This window comes from Panthera uncia, chromosome F1, assembly GCF_023721935.1.
Source record: "Panthera uncia isolate 11264 chromosome F1, Puncia_PCG_1.0, whole genome shotgun sequence".
NCBI lineage: Eukaryota > Metazoa > Chordata > Mammalia > Carnivora > Felidae > Panthera > Panthera uncia.
The window spans coordinates 37,871,664-37,896,891 of record NC_064813.1 but is presented as its reverse complement, the minus strand read 5'-3'; the positions used below and the strand labels follow the sequence as shown (position 1 = coordinate 37,896,891).

The window sequence follows — 25,228 nt, the reverse complement described above, 5'->3', positions numbered from 1 at the left end:
AACAAACAAATAAGCCAACAAACATACAACATGGTCCTATGCCTGTCCCCACAGAATACTACTACAGTAGTCTCAGGTAAGCAATCCAGAGCAACAGTATTCATTTGGGAGGGATTCAGAAAGCCCAAATATTCTTTTTTCTTATGTATACTTGGAGTACTGCAGATACCTCATATTGACTTTGAAGAATTCTCTATATACCAGTGCAAACCTCACAGATGTGTTTCTGCAAGTAAATTAAGAATGCAAGAAACTTATTGTTAATATCCAGCAACCTTATTAATATTTAGTTATCTAAATATTATAAACCTAACTTAAATATAAATCATTATAAGTATTATGAATCTCACTTACAATTTTATTTCACTTACATTTTTATTGTGCTGTTTATTGAAGTAAGAGCTTAGGGGCACCTGGGTGGCTCAGTCGGTTAAGTGTCCAACTCTTAATTTTGGTTTAGGTCATGATCTCAGTTCATGAGTTCAGGCCCTGCGTTGGGCTCTATGCTGACAGTTCAGAGCCTGCTTGGGATTCTCATTCTCTCTCTTTCTCTGTGTCTCTGTCTCTCTCCCTCTCTGCTCCCCTGCCCTGTGTGTTCTTCCTCAAAATAAATAAACTTAAAAAAAAAAGTGAGAGCTCATATATGTGTGTGGTTACATATAGTATATTCAATAAATTTTTGAGAAATAAAATTATATTTGATAATGATCTTTAGTAAAACTTATAATCATTTATGCAGTATATTCATCCCATAAATTTGTGTGTTTTGAAAGTTCAAATTTCTGAAAGCAGGGGAGACATCCATGTCTGTATGATAAACTGCATTTCTCTTGTATATGAATTTTTCCTTTATGTTCAGGCCTTTCTAGCAGTCATTTCTAAAGCTTTTTTTTTTTTTTAGAGAGAGCGAGAGAGAGTGAGTTGGGAAGAGGGGCAGAGGGAGAGAAAGAGAGAATATTAAACAGGCTGCATGCTCAGTGCAGGCCTCATGAAAAGCTTGATCCCACGACCCTGAGATCATGATCTGAGCCGAAATCAATAGTTGGACGCTTAACCGGGTGCCCCACTGCAGTCACTTTAGTTATTTGGGGCATCAAGTCACTCAGAGTCCTGTAATGGGAGGACCTAGTGTGGTAAGACCTTCTGAGTTTTCAGAGGGAAACTGAAATCCACATTTTATACTGGTTCTCTTAATTTTAAAAGTTAGATCATCTTCTAAAAAAAAAAAAAAAAGAGGTCCAAATTTTATGAATCAGCCACCAGTTTAAGACATCTACCTAGGTTAGAATTGTTTAGACACAAGGTTGGTGGGATATTTGTTTGAGACTCACCTGAGAATTCATTAATATAGTGACATTCATTACTCAGGAAATTCTGGGCATTTTTAACCTCCCCTCCCTGATGATTTTAACGAGCAATCTAACTTTAGAAATTACTGCTGAAACCTAACATGCTTGAGAATCACCTAAAGAGATGGTTAAAATACAGATTCTCGGGCCTTATCCTTAGATATTCCTTCTTAGTAGGTCTAAAAGAGGTTCCCTGGAATCTGTTCTTTTCAGAAGGACCCAGGTGATGCTGACACAGGTGGTCCTTGAACAGGGGCCTAAAGGGCTCACGCCGTAGTAGCACAAACAGCATTTCCACAGGTCGTAGGTATGGGACCCATGTGGAGCAAAGTGGGGTAGTGGCTAGAGCATGGGCAATGAAGTGAGCCAGGCTGCACAGTCCCTTTCTCCACTGCACACCAGCTGACCCTATGAAGCCTCCTCTAGCTGGCTTTCCTCGATTGTAAAATGAGCACATTTTACCTCATAGCAGATTTAGTGACAGAATTACATGAGACAGCAATGTACCTAAAGTGTCTCGGGCAACATCTGGCACATAGTAGTTTCTTAAGAAATATTACTTTTATTAACATCTTCAACATAACACTACTCTAAGTCTTTGAGGCTGGGTAAGATGTTTTATAATAGTATGTTAGATGATGACAAATGCTTAGTAGAGACTGAAAACCACAAAGGGTTAAGAGGAGAGAAAAACTACTTCCCAAAGAGGGGGGTTGGGAAAGTCTCTCAGAGAGAAAGGGAAGGGTTTGTGGAGCTTGAAAGATTGGGGAAAGCTCTGAACGGCATTTCCAGAAAGGGGGTTGAGTAAGATAGTAAGGTGCAACACAGGTTCTAGGAACATCAAAGTGTTCAGTTTGCTGGGGAAAAAACAGCATGCTGAGGAGGGGTAGATGACAATGGGACATGACTGGAAAGGCAGGCTAGAGTCTCACCGTATAGGGCTTCAACATGAGATCTTGCCTATTCTGTGTGTGCGTGTGAGCATGTGCAGATGTGCATGCGCACGTAGTTGTGGTCGCAGTAGTAGGACTAAGGGCTTCCAGGATCTTTGGAAAGAGAGATCTGCTGGACTTCGGTCAAGATGTCTCAGTGAATTCACGTGTGGACATACCCTTTCTGTTTCAAACATATCAATGACAGAAAAATATTAAGAGAGAAAATGACAATAGTTAGGTCCCCAAACAGTATCAACAACTCTGTCAGAAGCAGAAGAGAAATGCAGAGCTGTGGCCAGTGCTGAAATGGTGAACAGTAGCTAGAGTCCAGCTTCTGGAGGCTGATGGGAAATAAAGGACTGTGCATCAGGCAACCAGAGGCAGGACTTACTTGAAGTCCGGGCATGGGGCAGGGCTCAGGCAGGCATGCTACTGCTCTGCTCCTTTTATAAAAGGAGGCTGCAAAAAGAGAGAGAGAAACTATTCCTAATATACTGCCTGAGTTACATATTTTGGCAGGCTGTGGAACTAGGGAAGGGTTAGAACGGTCTTTGACTGGATCTGATCTGATCTGATCTGATCTAGGTCCAGTATCACTGCAGTGCAAAGCCCTAAATGCCATTATAAGGCTGGCTTTTTGAACTTGGGACGTTGTAGTGTTAGACAGAAGCAAATACAGAAATTATGACTCAAGAGGAGAGCAAAAGAAACCTAAGAGAAAGACATAGAAACAATAAGAGGCACCAAAAATCTCACTCAAAACAAGTCTGCAAGTCATAATGTGAAAAAACCATCAAGATATATATTGCTAAGGAAGAAGCCAACAAAACAATTAAAACATCAATTTATGCCACAAGAAATTGTTTCTATGGAAGATTCAGAAGCAAACGTCAAAATTAGTATGCTCAGGATGTTCAAGAAATAAACAGAGGTGTTCCTGGCAGGCTGAGTCAGTAGAGCATGAGACTTTTGATCTTTGGGTTTTAAGTTTGAGCCCCAGGTTAGGTATAGAGATAACTGAAAAATAAAATCTTAAAAAAAATAATGCTGAAGAGATAAATAAAAGGACACTATTGATTTAAAAAAAAATTTTTAAACTTATTTATTTATTTGAGAGAGAGACAGCACAAGCAGCAGAAAGGCAGAGAGAGAGAGAGAGAGAGAGAGAGAGAGAGGAGGGAGAGAGAATCCCAAGCAGGCTCCATGCTGCCACGTGGAGCTAGATATGGGACTTCATCTCATGAACTGTGAGATCATGGCCTGAGCTGAAACCAAGAGATGGACGCTCAATCAATGGAGACACCTAAGTGCCCCAAGACACTGTTTATTAAAAAAGAGGGGTACCTGGGTGGCTCAGTCAGTTAAGCGGCTGACTTCGGCTCAGGTCATGACCTCGCGGTCCGTGAGTTCGAGCCCCGCGTCAGGCTCTGTGCTGACAGCTCAGAGCCTGGAGCCTGTTTCAGATTCTGTGTCTCCCTCTCTCTGACCCTCCCCCGTTCATGCTCTGTCTCTCTCTGTCTCAAAAATAAATAAAAAATAGGGTCATGTGGGTGGCTCCATCAGTTGAGTGTCCGACTTTGGCTCAGGTCATGATCTCGTGGTTCATGAGTTTGAGCCCCACACCCGGTTTGCAGCTGTCAGCCTGTCAGCACAGAGTTTGCTTCAGATCCTCTGTCCTCCTTTCTCTGTCCCTTTCCAACTTGTGCTTTCCCAAATATAAATAAATTGTTTTAAAAAAAGAAAGAAAAAAATTATGTAATGACATAGGCAAAAATTAAAAACAGTACATATGTTTAAAACAAAACAATAATTATTTATATAAAAAATTTTGATTGATGGGATGGATATATGCTAGGCCACATATAGTTGGAGACAGAATTTGAATTTTTTTTAAGGTAGGCTCCACACCCAATGTAAGTCATATGCTATACCTACTGAGACAACCAAGCACCCCTAGAAGATGATATTAACACAAAAAACAGCACAGTAAGTTGGGGGCAAGGGGTTGGGGAGGAGGAGGGCATAAAAAAGTGCAACACAGAAGATAGATTGAGAGGCTCCAACATGTCTAACAGGAGTTAGCAGAGGGGATTCCATAGAATATATGAAAAGAGAATAACAGAATTTTCCAGTATCTTCCAATAAGATGTGCACTTCTGGAATCAATTTTTACTTAGTTTGTAGTGAAAGTATATTAGCAATAAGAGAAAGCCCTAAAAGTCATGAGGAAGAAATGGCAGTAGACATCCAATAGATTTTTCAAGTGTTCAGAGAAGATATCATCAACATGAAATTTTATATCCAACTAAACTATCATTCATGATGAGGCAAAATTTTAATTATTTTCATACAAATAAAGAATGGTTTAGCAATAAACAGATCAAACTCACCTCTTAAAAAAACAGATTATTAACATGCGACTGTCAAACCACCAAACAAATGCATTCTTGGGCATTTACTCCAGAAAAATGAAAAACTTATGCTCCTACAAAACTTGTTCATGATCTTCATAGAACTTTTATCTGTAACAGTCCAAAACTAGAAACAACCCAAATGTCCTTCAACAGGCAAAAAGTTAGACAAACTGTAGGACATCTGTACCATGGAATACAACACAACCATAGAAGTAGCAAACAATTGATACCCTCATGGATGGATCTCAAGGGAATATTGTTGAGTGAAAAAGGCCAGTTACAAAAGGTTACAAACTGTATAATTATCTTGAAATATCAAAATTCCCGACACAGAGAACAGATTAGTTATTGCCAGGGTTTAAGAAAGGAGAAAAAGGCAGATGTGACTATAAGGGGATAGTGCCAAAGAGTCTGGTGGTGATGGAAAAATTCTGTATCATAATTCCATTGGTAGCTATAACAAATTTATACATGTGAAAAAATTGCAAGAACTACACACAAACGAGTGTATATAAAAAACTGGTGATCCAAGCAAACTGTATAACTGAATAATCTCAGTGGACTACACCCATGTCATTTCCTGGCTTTTATATTGATTATAGTTGTATAAGACGTTACTGTGAGGGAAACTGGATGAAAGGAATGTGGGACCTCCCTGTACAATTTTTCTTCCTTTGCAACTTCCTCTAAATCTATAATGATGCCAAATTAGAAGCTAAAAAGGGATTATAGACTGGATTAAAACACACACACACACACACACACACACACACACACACACACACACAGAGTCTAGTCACAAGCTGCTTATAAGAAACCCACCTAAATCATAGAAATCCTATTGAATCAAGTGAACAGCTGAAAATAAAGAGATCAGAAAAAATATTGCCAATATTAATTTTAAAAAGCTGTTAAAACTTTATTACTATCAGACAGAGCAGATTTTAAGATAAAAGAATTAAAAGGAAAAAAAGACACTGTAGTAATATTAGAAATAATCCACCAAGATAGAACATTGTCAAGAATAATATAAATAAATAAAACTTGGCATCTAACAGAGATTGTATTTTTTAGTCCATATGCCACATTTATGAAAACTAAGGATAACATCACAAAAGAAGTTCTAACACAATTATTTCAAGGAATCAATAATATGCACAGCCTTATAATGTAATCAACATAGAATCCAAAAATGAAGATAATCAAACTATCCATTTGTTTGGAAATTTTAAAATATTAAGTGAATCGTGGGGTAAAAAAAAAAAAAAAAAAAAAAACAGATCATAGGGGTGCCTGGGAGGCTCAGGCAGTTAAGCATCAGAATTTGGGTCAGGTCATGACCTCGTGGTTTGTGAGTTTGAGCCCCATGTCAGGCTCTCTGATCTCAGTGCAGAGGCCACTTTGGATCCTGTCTCCTCTCTCTGCTTCTCCCTGGCTCGTGCATGCACATTCTCTCTCAAAAACAAATAAACATTAAAAAAAAGATCACAATAGAGATCACAAAATATTTAGAACTGGAAAAAGGGTCACCAGATAAGGCTGCTCAGGTTGTGTACCACACAACTGTAAAGGATGCACTGACATAAGACTATGATGTTAGTGGTGCCCCCTAGAGTTTTGTAGAGTGATATGCATAACTCTGCAGCAGCATTTCCCACATCAAAACTTCTGCAGATACAATTATGGATGGGCAAAGTGGGAACTTTCAAACACTAAATGCTTTCATGAAAATATACTAACAGAATTTTTAACTCAAGAAGGTAGAATGAGAAGAGCAAAGTAATAAAGATGAGAGCAGCATTTATTGAAATTGGAGTTGAAATAAAGGATCACCAAGACCAAAACCTTTTTACTTAAAAAGAAGGCTAATAAAATGGACAAAACTTTCCATAGTAAGTTGTGAAATTTTAGAAGAATTCCCATTAAAGACTGGAATAAGGCAAGAGTGCTTGTTATCACTGCTTCAAGTCAATACTGCCTAGTCAGTAAAATAAGACAGGGAAAGGAAATCAGAAAGGCAAAGGAAATCAGAAAGGCAAAAGATAAATCTGTATTTCCAGACTATGATGGTCTATATGGAAGGCCCAAGATAAACCACAGAAAACCCATTTCATATGAGAGAATTCAGCAAGTTTGTTAAACACAAATTTTATATATGAATCAGTTACATGTATATTAACCAATGAGAAAAATGTAATAGAAAAAAAAATTTGCATTCACAATAAATTCTAAGAGCGACTCTGAATAAATCAATAAAAAATGATACTTCTGGGGAGAAAATTACACGGCATTATTGAAGAAGCTGTACCAAAGCACCCGTGACTAAAGGAAAGATAAACTATGTTCATGGATGGGAAGAACTCAGTTCTATGAAGATAATAGTGCTCCCCAAACTAATCTCTAACTATGATGCAATTCTATTCAAATTCCCATTTGTGTCATCTCTGGAATTACAGCAAGCCAATCATAAAGTTCATATGGGAAAGCAAGACCATAAGAATAATTAAGACTATTTGGAAATATAAAGTATAGCAACTACTCAACCAGATATCAAGTATATCAAGAATACTTAAAACATGTGGAATTAGCACAGTGATAATCAAATAGACCAATGGAAGAAAACAGTCCAAGAAGAGACCCACACATACATAGATCTTGAGTATATAAAAAAATGTGACCTTAAAAATAGTGGGAAAGACAAGCTATCCAATAAACTGTGTTGGGACAAATGACTACTAGGGAGGACAGTAAGACAAAATAAAATAAAAACTAGATCTCTACCTCATATTTTACACAAAGTTAATTCTGGGCACATTAAAGACCTAAATTTGAAAAGCAAGGTTTTCATATGTTTGGGAAAAAGCTAAAGGAGGATATATTTTATGATATACAGAACAGATAAGAAAGGATTCCTTTTATGATATATAGAATAGATAAGGAAGGATTCCTTAAAGAAGCTACAAATAAATACAATGTACAGCATGATACATATAGTTATTAATACTGTATTGAATATTTGAAACTTGTTTAAAAGAGTAGATCTTAAAAGTTCTCATTATAAGAAAAAGATTGTAACTATGTACGATGTGGATATTAACTGGACTTTTATTGTGATCATTTTGCAATATATACATATCAGATCCTTATGCTGCACACTTGAAACTAATCCAATATGTCGATTATATCTCAATTTAAAAAGGCTACAAAAAGCAAAAACAAATGGTAAAATATTAATGAATGTGGCTACCTCTGTGATAGAAAAGATACGTAAGTGAAACAAAAACCCAATTATCTTTTCTTTTTTTCTATCTTTTCTATCTACCTATCTATTTACCTATCTATTGAAGAGAACGCTTCAAATCAAGAAGGAAAGACATACATCCCAATGGGCAAAGGACATGAATAGGTACTTTAGAGAAACAAAAAATTCTTAATCTCATTGGTAATCAGAATGCAAATTAAATCAGAATAATGACAGAAATTTAATTATAGTATTGATGATGATATTGGGAACCCTCAATTACTGTGGATAGGAATGTAATTTGGCACAGCCACTTAGAACAATTCGGCTACTTCTAGAATTGAAAAGTATTATTCAGAAATATATGTATAAGAAGACATGTAGAAAAACATGTTCCCTCAGCATTGCTTATAACAAATATCCATCAAGTGGAGAATGGAGCAATAATTGTGGGGTTCGTTATATAATGAAATACTACAGATCAGTAAAAATGATGATCTGGGCTCTGGATTCCTTAAGGATTCCAGAGCTACATGAATCAAAATAGAAATCTGGAAAACATAATATGGAGCAAAGAAAAGGTAAATTAAGGTGTCTTCTAATACTAAAAAGCCTTATTCTTTTCTAAGATAAGTTTCTGCAACTACCTCTTTGAAAGAGGAAGTTCCTGGAAGTTATAATTAGAAATGATACTGTTACAGTATTCAGGGACCCCGATCCTTTTTGACATGGGTTGTCCTGGACAAATGCCAGCACATGTGGTTATCCAATTTGCCCTACAATTTCTTGTAGCTAGGACTAACAAAAACTTGTTTATGATTTTAAAAGAAGTTGCTCATTACAAAAACCCTATCCTGACCATGACTATCAAGAACATACTAAAGACTACATGCTGAAACTTTTACTTTGGTATTCTTTTTTTTTTTTTTTTTTTTCAACATTTTTAATTTATTTTTGGGACAGAGAGAGACAGAGCATGAACGGGGGAGGGGCAGAGAGAGAGGGAGACACAGAATCGGAAACAGGCTCCAGGCTCCGAGCCATCAGCTCAGAGCCTGACGCGGGGCTCGAACTCACGGACCGCGAGATCGTGACCTGGCTGAAGTCGGACGCTCAACCGACTGCGCCACCCAGGCGCCCCTTACTTTGGTATTCTTAAAACACTTAAAAACATGCACGAATTCATTTTTAAATGTCCATTTCCTGTTCTTTTACTCGACTTAGTCTAGTCCTCTGAGTTTGAAGCTAGCCATATTAAACAAAAGGGAGAATCTGTTAATAATCCAGGCTAAGAATCTCTGATAAATTATCAGCTTCTGTTCACAATAAAGCTTTGTAAGAAGATAGGAATTTGGGCACCAGATGCTTCTTCACATTAAAAAGAAAATCTGCATAGAGTCAGCATGAAAGATAAATACCCTATAATTTCAACAGTGCTTCTGACTTTGCAGTGATAAAACTTGCAATCCCATTCCTAAAACTGGTAAATAGGAACCAGCCCTGGATGAAACCACTCTTGGCAACCTTGAGAGGGATGTTGGTGAGAAGGCATTGCTAACCATTAAGAAGGGACTTTCATGAAATATCCAGAAGGATCAGATTTCCTCCAAATTCATAATGGGTCTACTTTATGTAGAAGGGGTTATCTTGATAATAAATGACAAGCATTTGTATAGTGCTTTATGGTGTACAGATGCAATCATTTCACCAAAAAAAGCAGCAGTGAGTAGTGGAAAAAATCTGGACTTTGGAATCTGAGGTGTGTTTACGTCTCTGTTCTATTAGTTTCTAGCTGGGTGATTTTCTGTAGTTGTTTGACTTCTGTTCTCAAAGAAGAGTAGTAAAACAGGAACAGCTCACTTCTTGTCTAAGATTTGCTGTGAGGATTAGAAACAATATGTGTAAGGTGCTCTGCTCATAGAAGACAAAAGAGGCAGCTATTATACTAAGAAAACCAAAGAGGTAGCTATTATAATTGAACACACTAATTAAGCAAGTATCATATTTGTTTGCTTATTTTTAAGTATTGCTTTTAATACAAACTATATTCCAGGCATGATGCTAAGTGCTAGGAATATAGAATGAAAACAGACCTGGCACTCTGGTTGTGGGGCATCCAAAACAATTACAAAATAGAGTGAATGGAGATCTGTGTAATAAGCGACAGGAATTCAGAGGAAGAAGTGTGAGTCTGTCTGTGCAGACTTCTCAGAGAAGGTTATCTTGAACCAAGACATGATGCACTCATCTGACACAAGAACCTGCAAGATAGTCACTGGTGTCCACGTTTTAGAGCCAAGGAAGCAAAGATCCTAGTAGACTTGCACGTTGTTATTAACTAGGGATTCTGCCAACATGCCTGTTATTCTGCTTCTAGGTGGTAGAACCCAGAAGACTGGATTTCAAAGTTCCACATCTTTGAACTGTGAAAACGTTTTAACCCATGCACAAGTTCATGTTTCAGTCCTCACTCATTCTTCCACCCCCTTAGTCCCTTGAACTTGAAGCTAGTAATATGAGGGGAGAATCTGCTAATATTCTTTTTATTATACAATTACTATTACTAGTTTTTATTAATAAGGCATCATATTATTTTGCCAAACGTGTCTTAAGTAAAGAACAAAGTTCATTGCTCTAAAAAGTTTTCATTTCTCAAATTCCAACAATGTCCTTGGAAGGATTAAATTACCCAGGACTTTAGTTCCAAAAGACGTAGTAGGGCTCCTCTAAGTGAAATCTTCTGTTTTGTATGGTTGAAGTCAATTTTTGTTTACCCATCAGATTTAGAGACTATGTATAAGTCTGAGAAAAGAAATTCAAACTTTTTAGGTAAAGTTAACTATAGACACTTCCAATTCTAGAAAATCAGACGAAAAACGTTGAAGAATTTCCTGGCATAAGCATTCTCCAGGGAGCAGGTGTCCACCTGGTCACTCCACTTTGTCAGATCATCATTATGTAAGGCCTCACCAGCCTAGACAGAGGACTAATTGTTTACTATTTGACTTTGGTTTGATCTTGGGATTTGCAGTAGATAAAATAAAGGGAGTGACTTGAGTTTGCTTCCTCTGACATCTCTCAAGATACCAAAGGTCATAATGGCTCCTTTTGTTAGTAGATCAAAGATTTTAAACTGTGGCTTGGTACTGAATTCACATAGCAGTTATTGCTGACATGAGGAAGGCCTTTTTCATATAATCTGTAGATCCAAGAAGATCATATCTGAGAAGAGGTATTTCCCAATAAGGAACCTTCACTTAGATGACTTTTGCTGATGTAAACACAGATGCTTTAAATGATAATAATTTATCGATACCGTGTGTCAGACGTGCTAAGTTCTCCACAATAACTACTGCATTTAACCTCTCCCAACAATCTTTAGGTAGACCATCATGATTTCAATATTACCAATGGGGAAATTGAGGTGATGCAAGTTGGCTAAGGATGCAAATAGAAAAGAAAAAACTGAGCTCAAGTCTGCAGTCTTTACCACTAGGCCACACCACCTCCATAGTAGAGAGCTAGTTTTGAACGCCTCCCGTTTTCCTCTGTTGCTATTTCATGCATTACTCTTCCAGACCCACACCCTAAGACTTCCTTTCCTGTGTGGTACAGAGTGACAAGTCTGGAATCAGGAAACCTGGCTTGGAGCACGGGCTCAGACTCCTTGCCACTCCTTAGGCACGCTAGCCACGTTGTGCATCTAGTCATGTTCCGTAAAATCACTGTAACTTTCAATATTACAGGCAAAAATACTTTCTAAATAAAGTTCTGCATGTAAATCAGAATGGTGGTTGTGGGGGGATAGGGGAGACAGAAAGTCATTATTTAATGGGTGCAGAGTTTTAATGCTGGACGATTAAAGATCTTCCAAAACAATACGAATGTACTTCATGCCATTTAAAAATGGCTAAAATGGCATATTTCGTGTTGTATATATTTGACTACAATTTGTGAAAATAAAAGAAAAACTCGGTACTTTAGAAAAAGAAGTCCTACGTAGACAGTAATACTGACATAATAGTTATTTTCTCTTAGGCCAAACAGTAGAGAGAAAGGAGTATTTCAGGTGTGCTATCAATGACTATTTATTACCAAGGCAGACAAAATGATACACAGCTAGAATGTGGCCATGCTCCATAGGGATTAGGCAGAACTGTCCAAGTTGAGGTCAGCATTGTCACTCAGGTCACACTGACCTTTATGCATGGCACAGAGCTCCCTGTCCCCCCAGCGAAGCTGGGAGAATCAAAGTATGAGCTACTGTGGGCCAGCTGTCTTCCTCCAAAGTTCAGGGCACCCAGACACAGCATGCGTAACACAGCCCTGACGCAATAAAAGGTAATGCGCATGCTTTACTCTTCTAGAAAATTATTTTTATGCATCACAATGATGACATTTTTAGATTCAGTTGAAAAGGATGCTTGCCCCCGCTGCAAAAAAAAAAAAAAAGAGAAAAAAAAGATACCTAATTTTGAAACTAATGTAAAAGTGGTATTTCAAGAATTACTGAAATCCATGGCTGTGTTCTTTTCCTGTGTGTAGTATCCAAAAATTTCAGTGTGAGCCCTGACTCCGCACGATTATGCACAAGTCACTTAACCCCTTGAGTCTCAATCTTCTTATCCAGAAGGGAGAGGTGGACACGTTGCAGGTTCATTTCTATGGTAAAATTCTAGGATTTGGTTTCCTTTCAGGACTGAGGCCAAAGTTTCTGTCAGAAAGCTGGGTAGCAGAGGGTGTGGGGGGTTAGGCATGGTGTTCCCTGCTGGAGCTCTTGGTGACCACATGCACGGTGTCCCAACTCTTTTCATGCCTCCGATCGCTGTCGGATTTGTGTAACACGAGGATTGAGAAAGGCTTTTTTTTTTTTTTTTTAAGTTTTTTTTTTTTTTTTTCCTTTATGTTTAAGTAATCTCTACTCCAACATGGAACTCAAACTTACATCCTGGAGATCAACTCGCACGCTCTACTGACTGAGCCAGCCAGGCGCCCTGAGAAAGGTATTTTCTTTGACAAAATAGGCTAGACGAGACTAATGTGTGTGTGGAGCATGCATTGGTTCAGTGGGAAGAGGAAAAGGAATGGAAGAGAAGCTGTGGTCAATGCATCATGCAGTGTTGCGATGATGTGTTGTGTATTAGACTTTCCACTCGATGCATTCCACCTTTTTCATTAGTGTCCCCTGGGTCCTAAGTGCGGTTCTGCATCACATTGAGGACTTTCTCTCTTTGGAAAGACTGTAGGTTGCCAGTTCACATGCTGCCTAGGACACTGGCTTTGCACATAGTAGACACTCAACATATATTGTGGGATTCACTCTTTCACACTGACGAAAGACCTTTAAACTTCACATTTGTTCTTGGTTCCTGTCATGAATTGTTCTATTTGGAATTTAACCCTCTTAACCAAACACGGCCAGAACTCAAGATTGGACTCACTGGATCTTAGCAGTAAACTAGAAGAAGGTTTGGGGCACCTGGGTGGCTCAGTCAGTTGGGCGTCCAACTTTGGCTCAGGTCATGATCTCACAGTTTGTGGGTTTGAGTCCCGTGTCAGGCTCTGTGCTGACAGCTCAGAGCCTGGAGCCTGCTTCAGATTCTGTGTGTCCCTCTCTGTCACTGCCCCTCCCCTGCTCGTGCTCTGTCTCTCTATCTCTCAAAAATAAATAAATATTAAAAAAAAAAAAACAAAAAGGAAGTTTAATGAATTCCTCAGAAGTGAGTCACTGAGTGACTCCATTCTAGAAACCACATCCCAGGAGTTCACTAGAATGTCAGATCTACACTGACCACATTAACCATGTAGCCTCTTTGGAGTCTGGACTAGCACAGCCACTGCATTCTGAGATTTTAACAGTGTGGGGGGTTACCGCTGAAGAGGAGAGAAATACCGACCAGAGCAGTCAGGGTTGACATCTTTTTCCTTGCTGGTGAGTCCCAGTTTGCCAGGCCAATACAGCTCTGAAAAATCATCTCACTAAACAGCAGTAGTTAGCAAAATGACAATATTAGTATTAACAACTAAAAAATAATAAATATTTTTTAAGCATAAGCTACTCAGAAATATGCCTAAACAAATGCTATTTAGGCAATTATATTCTCGTGCCAGTAGATAACAAATGATAATCACTTCTTCCATGGCTGTAAATACGTATTGATTAAGTTCAAACTTAGAACTCCAAAATGAATTATATCTGGTCATTGCTAAACTGCTTTGCTCACTGAAAGAAAAAAAAAAATCCACACAACACCTATTATACTGCATTTAATTAAGACAAGCATCAACTTTATGTGCCATCATTTGCTTCTGCCAAATCTCTATGGTGTAAATATTGAACGGTGGCATCCCTTGAATGCTAATCAATCTTTTCTGAATTTCAAATGATTACATAAATTTTGGGAAATGCTTATTTGCCAGCATTACCCTCAGCTGCATATATATCTGTGAGGCATTAGTATGAAGATATGCATAGTTATTTGACAAGTGTCTAGTGAGTGTTTTTCTAAATTAGAATATCATATATGAAAAGGTAAAAGCAGAGACTGAATGCTAATTACAAGAAGAACCCTGGGATCTCTCCTCTGCTTATCTGACTTCAGGAGGCACAATTTAACCAATGCACTTGGGTGACGATGTGAGATGCACACTGCATCGCTAGACAGGCCAGTAAGTGCGAGTGTGTGTGTGAGCGGATGTAGGAGTGTGGCACATGCACGTCTGTGTACATGTACAAACAGAAGCGTTTGCACAGGGGAGTGTATGGTCATACTTAGAGGAAGGCTGTAACAAAACAGATACTGTGACCAACCTCAGAAAGGACTATTACCACATAATGCGAAGGCTGTTTTCTGCTGTGTTAAGACCATCTTTTACACAGATACCAGGTAAACAGAAGTTGGTGATGTGCCGACTGTTGTGCTGGTTTCAAAACTGAGTATTTACAGACATACGCTGGCACGCGCAGATAGAAATTTGTACTGTTTTTCCACCCTTCTGAAGTTTTTCTGACACTTCTGGAGGGAGGCAGTCAACTAAGGAATGGGACCAGGCACTCCTATTTCACTTTCTAGGTTAGCTGGAGATTTGCTTTATAGCAAACTATACCTGTGCTCTCATTCTCTAATTTATAAAGTGAATGGTCCATTTTGCTTTAGGCACTGCAAACACAGAGTTTAACCATTGTGATCAAATCTCTCTGTTGGATTTGGAAACCTCTTTTGTTAACCGGATTTAATGTTGCAAAAAAGTGAAAGGTAAATTCATGTTTCCCTTTGTTCCTGTTGCTTTGCTCTTTCTTGGGGCTCCTGGGTGGATCAGTCGCTTAAACGCCCGATTTTGGCTCAGGTCATGATCTCACAGTTCGTGAGTTCAAACCGTGCGTTGGGCTCTGTGCTGACAGCTCAGAGCCTGGAGCCTGCTTCAGATTCTGTGTCTCCCAATTAGGGGCCAAGATGGCAGAGCAGCATGGAAGTTCTCTACTTCTCTCATCCCGGATTCTACGTCTCCCTCTCTCTCTGCCTCTCCCCCATTCATGCTCTGTCTCTCTCTCTCTCTCTCTCTCTCAAAAACAAATTAACATTAAGAAAATTTAAAAAAAAAATTGTGCTTTCTTATTGCACCCTTATCCCCAACCTCTCTGCGAACAGGGACACTTATGATGGTAGAAAGTCTCAGACCCAACAAGCTGCTGGGCCTCTGGAGAGCTGGGCAAAAAAAGAAAGGGTATCCTCTTTCTTTTTGTAACACCTTACACTTCCTTCTCCAACAGTGTACTCCAGGACATTTGCAGGTGACTCTGGAAGTGCTGAGGGAGCTCCGGACACCAACTGTGCCCCCATGCACACACCCGCTAGGGGTCTGGAGCTCAGGAAAGGCAGGTGCAGGAATCCTGACACAGCCCAGGCCAGAGCAACTTTTCTTTCTCAAGACCACTCCACAACTGGCCAATCATCAGGTGACCCTGCAAAACTATTTCCTCTGCACAGGAGGTGGGATTTTGAAAAGCATCGTCACGATTTACACTGCAAAGCCATGCTACCCGTCCGGACTTGGGTTCACAGGTGGGACTGCAATTTAATCAACCAGTTTTCACCCTCCTCTGCACGATTAGGCTATGCTGCCCAAGGGGAGCCAACAACCAAGCAGGTGGCATGAGGGGAGTATGCATGGTGAAGTCTTTTCTCAGCACAGGACAGGACAGGACAGACCAACCTTGGTGGTCGCTTCGTAATAGTCTTTCTTACTGAGCAAAACAGCAAGGAGTCTTCCCTTCAGGGGCCCTGACTGAACCGCCATGCTTTCTGGGCTATGTTAACACAGAAGCCTCTACAAGTCTCTTAATGACTCCACGTTTAATATTCATACAGGTCCTTATAGTCTCTTATCAAGTGAGATGTGAGATCACTAGTTGCTCTGCAATTCTTTGCCCATTTATAAAGCCTTCATTTTTCAAATGAAGTGTATATATATGCCAGTCTTCACAGTGATGAGAGAGTTCCCATTATGTGATTGCTTGTGATCAAGTCTTAAGCTCTGCACAGAGATGCTGACTTGAGCTTGGGTCACATGAAACCTGTCTCCCTGTTGGCATTTTTGCTTGACCAACTGCTTTGCAGGGAGCTTGGACAGTGCATCTTGGCTGGGTTCTGATATTGAAAATCAGGAGGAGAAATGATATTCTTAGGAAAGGAAAACAAAGGATAGATCTTTATTTAAATAGTAAAGCAGAATTACTACACATAATTCAAATAAAGAAAAAAATACCTATTACATCAAAAACTAAGCCTACTGGAAAGCTAATTGCTGAAATTAAATTTTCCCACCTAAAAGACTGAACTCATCCACACTTTCCAGCTCGTAAACGCAGTGCAATTTTATTTACTATTAACAATGTCAACATCATAATGCACAAACAGAGTTATGGCGGGCCCCTTCAGCAGAGTGGAAGGTTCTACCTGAAGGTAGAATTTACCAATTCTCCCCACCAAGGAGCTTCATCTCCTGAACTTTAAAGACACGTTTGGCTCCTCTCTTTTCTATCTGAGGGTTTTTAATGCTGACGACCACCAAAGGGAAAGAGTATGATCACCAAGTTACTTTTGTTCATTTTCTCCTTTTAACATTACAAGGAGCGAGCTCAAGTAGATAAGAAGAGAGACAAACAAGCAATGAAGGCTTATGATCATTTAGCTTTCCTAAAGTTCAGTAAATAATCCAGAGAAAATGCTAAACCTCTAGGCAACAGTAACTATAAGAAGGAATTCTTTGGTGAGGGAGGTACCAAGGTTATGAGGCAAGTGCTTTCTACAAGCTTCCTGAAGCTGAAACCCAGAGCTCACCTCATCATGAAACAAACAAACAAAAAACAACCTATGATATATTTAGAAGCCAAGGGAAGTAAAAAGCTTTATTATTAGTTAGCATTTTCATTCAATAAAGATGGGAAATTTACATAAAACAGTCCCCTGTTTACACATGAGAGTTTGGTTTTCTTTTTGGTCTATATTCCTTACAGAATTTTCTATTTTGTCTATATAGATGGCGCCTTAGTATGTATGTAGTATTTTCAAAATATTGGTTGATGAGTTCAAATGACTGTGAAGAAGATACTGTGCTGTTGCAGAGAAAACACAGCCTAGCATTTGGGGTTGTTAGTTCTAGACCTGGCTCTGGTCCTATAATGTTGAATAAATCACCTAGTTTTTACAACTCCAAAATGGGAGGGAGACGATGTCTTAGGTCCCTTCCTTCTGTAAGAGAGAAACTGAGTGATTTCCCACCTGAAGATGTTTTATTATTAACACTACCAAAGAAAAGCACTCCTGCCACTTCCTTCTCTGGCTCATTTTGGTATCAGACACTCTCAGTGTCTCAGTTTCAAACAGAACCGAAATACTGATCATCAGTACTTAATTCCATTCATTATTTTATTCACAAAGGAAGACTCTGTTTAGTCTCTAATTTCCTTATAAAAACCCCTTTCATAATGTGAAGACTTATAGCTTTACTTTCTAAACTAAAAAAATATGTCACATTCTCTAATATTTATCCATAGGATCTATTTTCTAGCCTCTCTCTTAAAATTTTGTGCCTGCATTTTTATTATTGTTCTTGCTAATTTTTCTAGTTTCCATTACTTGTTGGTTTTTTTTTTTTAACTTAGAAGTTGGAAGGTAAAGCCTTCTTTCATTCACGAATGCAATAAATATTTATTAAAAACCTATATTATGTCAAGTGGTATGCTAGGAGCAAAACAAATATACTTCCTGTGTTCATGGACATTCTAGTTTATTAACCTGATAGATAAGAGGTCTTTGCTTCACTAAAAATACTAGAACAACCGTAGAGCACTCTTTGTTTAGTTTAAGTCTCAGACATTTCACCAACAGCTTGGATGGTAATTTACATTAGAGGTAATACGTTTAACTCTTCTAAAGTAAAGGAGTTGGGGCACCTGGGTGGCTCAGTCAGTTAAGCGTCCAACTTCATGAAGCTCAGGTCACAATCTTTATGGTTCATGAGTTTGAGCCCCACATTGGGCTCTCTGCTGTCAGCACAGAGCCTGCTTGGGATCCTCTGCCCCTTCCTCACTCCCATGCGCGTGTGCTCTCTTTCAAAAATAAACATTAAAAAAAAAAAAAGAATAAAGTAAAGGATTTGTGATCTGACACTAGAGAATGCCTGAACCAAACCTGGAGATGAGGCAAACAGCCCTGCAGCCAGCTTCGTTCTTGAATTAAGCACGTTCAGCACTTCTTACCAAGAAGGCTCAGGCGGCAGTTTCGTGAAGGGCATCTGATGGGCAGTAGCTTTCCCTGTTGAGCCTCCCCCAAGGCAACCACAATGCATCTTCCCTGGGGCAAATGCCTCCATGCGGATGACTCTTGCCTGGGATGTGGGGTGGTATAATCAATGCCTCATTCAAAATTTAGAAATTTGGTGTGAAGCAAAGAGCTACCATGATGAACAAAGAATATGACTTTGTCCATCCATTTAAGTTGTAGACAAGATTCCATCAATGTCAAGGAGTTGTACAACATTCCTCAACTACTGTTAGTTAACATGGGCTGAAAGCCTATGATTTTGCATTTGCTTGGAACAGACATGCATTTATCACCTGGTTTTAGTCATTACTGTTCTTTTTAGATTTTCTGCAAACTTGCTTTCCCAAGGAGCTAATAAATGAACATTTCCCCTCATACACTGGGAGAATGCAAACTGGTAATAGAAATAACTTAATTTTGAGGTGTCAGTTAGAGAGTTCTCTGAAAAAACTAGTCTCAGAAAACTAACCTGCACCTGAGGTATGACTTTTAGCTAAACTACCTCCTACTACATGGTACAACCCACTTTGGTAAAGGCTTTGTTTTCAATTTAAAATTAAGGAAATCCATTTATGCATCTATTTCATCAGTAACATTTTGTTAAGTCTCTACTGTGTACCAGGCAATGTGCTAAAAACCGGGGATACCGAGAAAAAGTAAAGGACAATTTCTAACCTCAAGTGAGACCGAGTCTAGAGCATGTCTGCACAGAAACACTGCAGGGCAGAGCAGAATCTTCCACCATTTCAGTGCACTTAGCCTACACTTGGGGTAGATATTAGCTACGTTTTAGGCTGGGAAAATCCCTTCAAAGAGAATAACAATCTCTTTAACTCAGCTGAATATAAAAGAGTGCTTTGAGAAATACTGGCTAGCCAGAGAAGAGAATAATTGACAACAAATCAAGGGCGTTTATTAGGGAAGATAAGAGGCAATAGGCCTCTAGTACTTTCTCTAGCCACCTGGGAGGTAACAAGAGTCCAGCGGCATCTAACCATTGAGTCTCGAGGCTAAGAAAATCCAAAGGCCAGAGAGTAACCTCTTAGTTGGCACATTCTGGTTACTCGTTCCTTTGAGCACTTAACCCATACTAATATTCCTGATGGGCTTGGACATATAATGACACCATTCAGGATGCTGTAGTTAAAAACCAGGTCAGCTTCCCAGTTCTGCCTTTGTTTTCAGGAGATCAAGTTTGTGGGAATTCATGCCTTCGGAATGCATGCAGTAATGACGTTATTTGAGGGTCATGATTCCACACACATCTTCTACGAGATTTACTTCTGCATTGTTGGTGAAAGACAGAAAATTCCCTTTCATCGGTTACTTTCATTCCCTTTTAGAAGGTGGGACTACAAACCGATATATAAACTTCAAAAATGTTATTTTATCTTCTCTTGAGTCATCAGTTGTAAATGGCCAACTTAGAATATCTCCTTTTCTGCCAAATTATCAATGGGTTCAAATTATGTTACCTCATGGAGGAAGATATATTTAACAGTGTTTTAAGAAAACATTACAACTAACTAGCAGACTGGGCTCCCAGAGTCTACTACATTATATACACAAAAATATCCTGAGAGAAAGGGCATTTTTTACTTTTACTTTTATTCAATCAGCTTAACCAATTGATATCTGCTCCTGGATATAACTTGAGGAAGAGAAAAAAATTAGGCAGCAGAATGGAGAATTTTTAGCCAACTATACTTTTAAGTTTAGTCCTGTCATTAGCTTCTTGTAGAATCAGGAATCAGCTTTAGTGAAGAATGACTTTTGGGAGGAGGATGGTTGCTACTGGAACTTGATTTGGCTCAACTAAGCGACTATTGCTCCTCTAGATTTTTCTTTTACAAAATTTTTTTTAATGATTATTTATTTTTGAGGAAGAGAGAGAGGCAGAGGGTGAGCAGGGGAGGGGCAGAGAGAAAGGGAGACACAGAATCTGAAGCAGGCTCCAGGCTCTGAGCTGTCAGCACAGAGCCCAACATGGGGCTCAAACTCATGAGCCATGAGATCATTACCTGAGCCAAAGTCGGATGCTTAACCAACTGAGCCACCCAGGCACCCCGTCCTCTAGAGTCTTCTATTCTGGTTCAAGCACCCTGAAACCTGGGACTCATGTGGGACTTCTTCCTCCTAACTGTCATTATCCCATGGTTTGCATCCTATGGACTGTTAAAATGAACCCCAAATATACTTTCCATCCTTGTTCCTCTCCAGTCCACTTTCCGTATCACTTCCAGAAAAGCAAATCAACTTACATTACCCACCTAACTCCTTTTTTAAAGAATTTGGCTATACTTTCTAAATGCCCAGAGAATGAAGACCATGGCACCTCTTTTTGTTAACCACTGCATCCCCAATGCCTATCTTAACACCAGAAACATAGTAATGCTCAGTACACATTTGTTGAATGCCTTAAGACTTTCCATGACTGGGCTCTTGCCCACCACTCTGGCCATAACTGAGGCTTCCCTCAAGCCATACTGATGTCCTACTAGCTCTTGAACTCATCTTGCTCTCACTTGCCTTCACGCTTTTGCATCAGCCAATGTTCTGGCTTAAAATGTTGTGCCTACTTGGGCTCACATCCTACTTGCCCTCACCAAATCTAGGTGGGAAACACTGTTTCATCTCCCAAGAGAATACTACTATAATCCTCTTTCAGCGCCGCACTTGACCACTGATCAGTCCACAAAGTCCTCATTTTCCTCCAGGATCAGAGAGGCTCAAGGCTGGGCTGGGATCAAAACATCCGTTTTCAGACTTGATGGGGCTGGGGTGGGCTGGGGTGGGCTGGGGCTTGCAAGGTTCATGAGGGTTTGAGATAGCAGGTACTGACTCTGGACGCTGCTGTGCCTTTGAAAGGTGGCTCTGCTAGGATTTCATTCCCATTACAGGAGTAACAGGTGTTCGGGGTTAGTCCAGGTACCTAAAGGTTAACTGTCCCCATACCTCAATAAAACTGCCAAAAAAAGCTTATTTATTGTTTCTCTGGAGGAAAATGTTTTCCATGTGCAAATTGGAAACTACCTGCACTTTATTGCCAGTTACTGTTTCTTGCTTCTTCAAAAATAAACTCTAAGCCAAAACTCTATGTACCTCTGACATGAAAGCCATGCTTTCCTTTTTTCCCCTTAAGCAACAAACAGGTGTAGTTTTAAGAGACACTGAGCTCGTTATTCAGTGGTGTCTAGGTTCAGTACACATTTGTTGAATGCCTTAAGACATTCCATGACTGGGCTCTTGCCCACCACTCTGGCCATAACTGAGGCTTCCCTCAGGCCACACTGATCTCCTACTAGCTCTTGAACACAATCAAATAAGAGAGTGTGTGGCTGAGGTTCTGGTAAATATAGGGCCCAATGGTTCAGGATGGTAATTTGTAAGGTTCAGAGGTTACAAGCACTTCAGGACCACCATCCCACCCCCTACTTCCATTGTACTGGCAGAGAACATAAGAATTTTGAAAAACGATGAAGGAAAGACTAAAAGGGAGGAAAACGAAACACGGTTCATGGTTAATCTCTCCATCTTCAAATGCAATGCAGTTATTCACCTAATTTAAAATACGATTGAAGTGACAGGACTCTCTTTAAATATTTTGTCCCTAAGATGCTGTAAGATTTCTTACACATACATTACCACGTTTTCCATTTAATTACTGATCAAAAGGCGCTAGTCGAAAAGACGAAGATCTTGCCATAAACCAGAATGATTTGTGAGATTACAGCATGTAGGCCTGTGTGATCTTCCTCTTGATTTTCTAAACACTGTTCATGGGTAAAAGATGTAGACTTACTTGAGTAGAACTTTCCTATTTATAGTGGTTAATACAGAAACCACACAGGATCCAGTCCTGGCGTTGCAAACCTTTGAACACCACATCTATGAAATTCTGTTGTCTTTTTAAATTTTCAGTAACATTTCTCTTTGCTATATTTATCACATTTTCCAAAATATGAAAACGTTCTTTTTATTTTAAATGTTGACTACATGTGAAAAATTAACTCTGGTTCTATTACTTCAAACTATCCCTTTATTAGCAACAGTTGTGCAGTGCTGTCACGAAGAATTTTAAAATGAAAGTACCAAATTTGGAGAGTAGACACATCTGTTTTACTTCGCAGTTTGTTTTATTGTTTTATTTCTTCGGCTATGAATTCACAACTATCTTATAACTGAAGACTAAAGAAAAAACATATGTTGGTAAATCTGATTTCTGCAGTGTTTTCACTCGGGGGAAGTTGCCTCCCTCAGCTGTCTGCCAATAAGTAATAAATGGACTTGGCAAAAAGTTTATTTAAGTTGGCTTTATTAAGCCAACAAAATACAGAAATCTAGTATGGGACAGGCAGAAAAATCTGTTCCTTTGAAGTCAATAAAAATCCATCTCCTTAATCCTTTTTTTATTCCAAGCAGTGGTGATTTTTCTCAACTGACTCACTGAGAACCTTGATTTAGCCAATCTGTCTTGCTTAGTTATCTTTCTTCTCCAAAGCTTTCCTAAAGAAGCATCCTTTCCCCTTGACAACCATCATCTTTTATACTTGCATAGTGATGCATCTGGTTATAAACATTCTCTGGTTAATCCTGATAGAGATTTAAGAAACAGGCTTTTAATTACTATCCATCATTTACAGTAAAAACAGCAGTAGCTTGCAAGCTGCAACAAAAGGCACATAGAAATCATCAATAGCAGAAGGATGGCTCCAATTCGATACCATACGTCCTTCCTAAGCAATCTCCATTCAACCTTCTGACACAGTTTTATATAACTGCTGCTTACTCATTATGTCCATTATGAGAGAAAATTCAGGACTCCAGTCTAATAACTCCTTTTCCACCCCTAACCCACCTACTAACAAGCTATGAATCATGCAGAAGGATATACATAAAAATATATTCACGCTTGAAGATTTCGTGATTTGAAAAGAAGGGCATTACCTTGGTAGAACAAAAACATGCATTGACTTCAAGACACTCCGAGACTGGCATCATATAGTAACATTTGGCTGTACGTAGTATGAGAAAGGATTCCTTACCTAAACTAAAGAGCACCAAGAATTTCAGACACACAAACTCTCGTTGATCGAACTGTAGAGAGCGAAGCTTTGCCACTAACTCCTGTGCGTGACTCATGAGATTGTTGAGGGTGGCCCCAGCTTGTGATGCTATTATGGAATAGTCCACCTGCAACACAGAATGACAGTTTTAGTGACTATCAGAATCAGAAACATGTATTTTAATTGAAACTTTTAAGAATTGTGGGTAAAATCAGATTCCACTATAGATTTACAACAGAGGAGACATTACCTGTGAAAATAGTTGGACACATGCTATTATTTTGAAATGTATCATAATTACTCTGAAAAAAACCTAATCACTTTGATAAGTTTTGTAGGGAACAGATTTTTTGCCTACCTAAATTTTACAGGTATATACCTTCGTCTTTTTTCTATTGTGACAAGACATTACCAGGTAGGCTAAAATTTTTAACTCTCACAGGTAAGTTTAAAGAAAAATGTACGATCCATACAAAGTGAATCCAGAATAGCATTCTGTGAGCACGTGATGATATTAACCAGTGCATAAGGAAAGTGAAGGCAGAGATAGGTTTCTATTTTTATTTTAAGAGACTATATTTTAAAGTAGTCGTTCAAGAATGCATGCTTGTGGATGATGAAAGAATCACATTTAGATTATTCTTAAGCTTGTTGCTTCCTACAAAGCAACAACTCTTTTCATATGATGATTAATACATTTTTCTCTAAAGACGGCAATGATTGTATTAAGAAAAATAACTGCTTGGGGTGCCTGGGTGGCTCAGTCGGTTGAGCATCTGACTCTTGCTCTTGGCTCAAGTCATGATCGCACGGGTTCTCAAGTTCAAGCCCCACATTGGGCTCTGCACTGACAGAGCAGAGCTTGCTTGGGATTCTCTCTCTTCCTCTCTCTCTCAAAAATAATAAACATTTAAAAAGAAAAAAGAATTTCTTGATTTGGAAAACAAAACAAAAAAGGCTTATTTTCTTCTTCATTAAAAAAAAAAAAAGGTGCTGTAATGCACCAATCTTAGATTATTCATGGGGACATAAAAAGTTCAGCTTAGAATAATAAGTTAAGATGTTGGGATGGCTGTCAATGATGGTACTGGCTTTGCTGCTGCAATTATAGCATAATGGGAAAGCCCAGTTGGTACCTGATACCGCCATCCTTTTTGTACTGGAGAGCTCTCAGGCAACCAGATACTCTTTTAGGTGCATTTAATATTTGCAGCAGCAGCAAATTTGTCTGGGAGGCAAGTCCTCATCTGCCACTCACCCGGAGCAGACTGTATTAAATTTTTATATTTATTGACATTTCATTACCATAATTGACTGCACTTGCTTCTCCAGGAGAAGGCACAGGGCTGCCTCCTAAGCAGGAGAACGAGTCCCTGGAGTAGAATTTGCAATTAAAA

The 25,228-nt window shown here is 39.0% G+C and overlaps 1 protein-coding gene across 3 annotated transcripts in view; it reads right to left on the bottom strand.

Annotated features, from left to right (window-relative positions):
- Window positions 1–25,228, bottom strand: part of NR5A2 (nuclear receptor subfamily 5 group A member 2) — a 136,780-nt gene that overhangs the window by 29,946 nt on the left and 81,606 nt on the right. For all 3 annotated transcript variants that reach the window (XM_049635212.1, XM_049635210.1, XM_049635211.1), the window contains one exon: window positions 23,811–23,958. In XM_049635212.1, coding sequence (XP_049491169.1) covers window positions 23,811–23,958 — 148 coding nt within the window. The remainder of the gene's footprint in view (window positions 1–23,810; window positions 23,959–25,228) is intronic.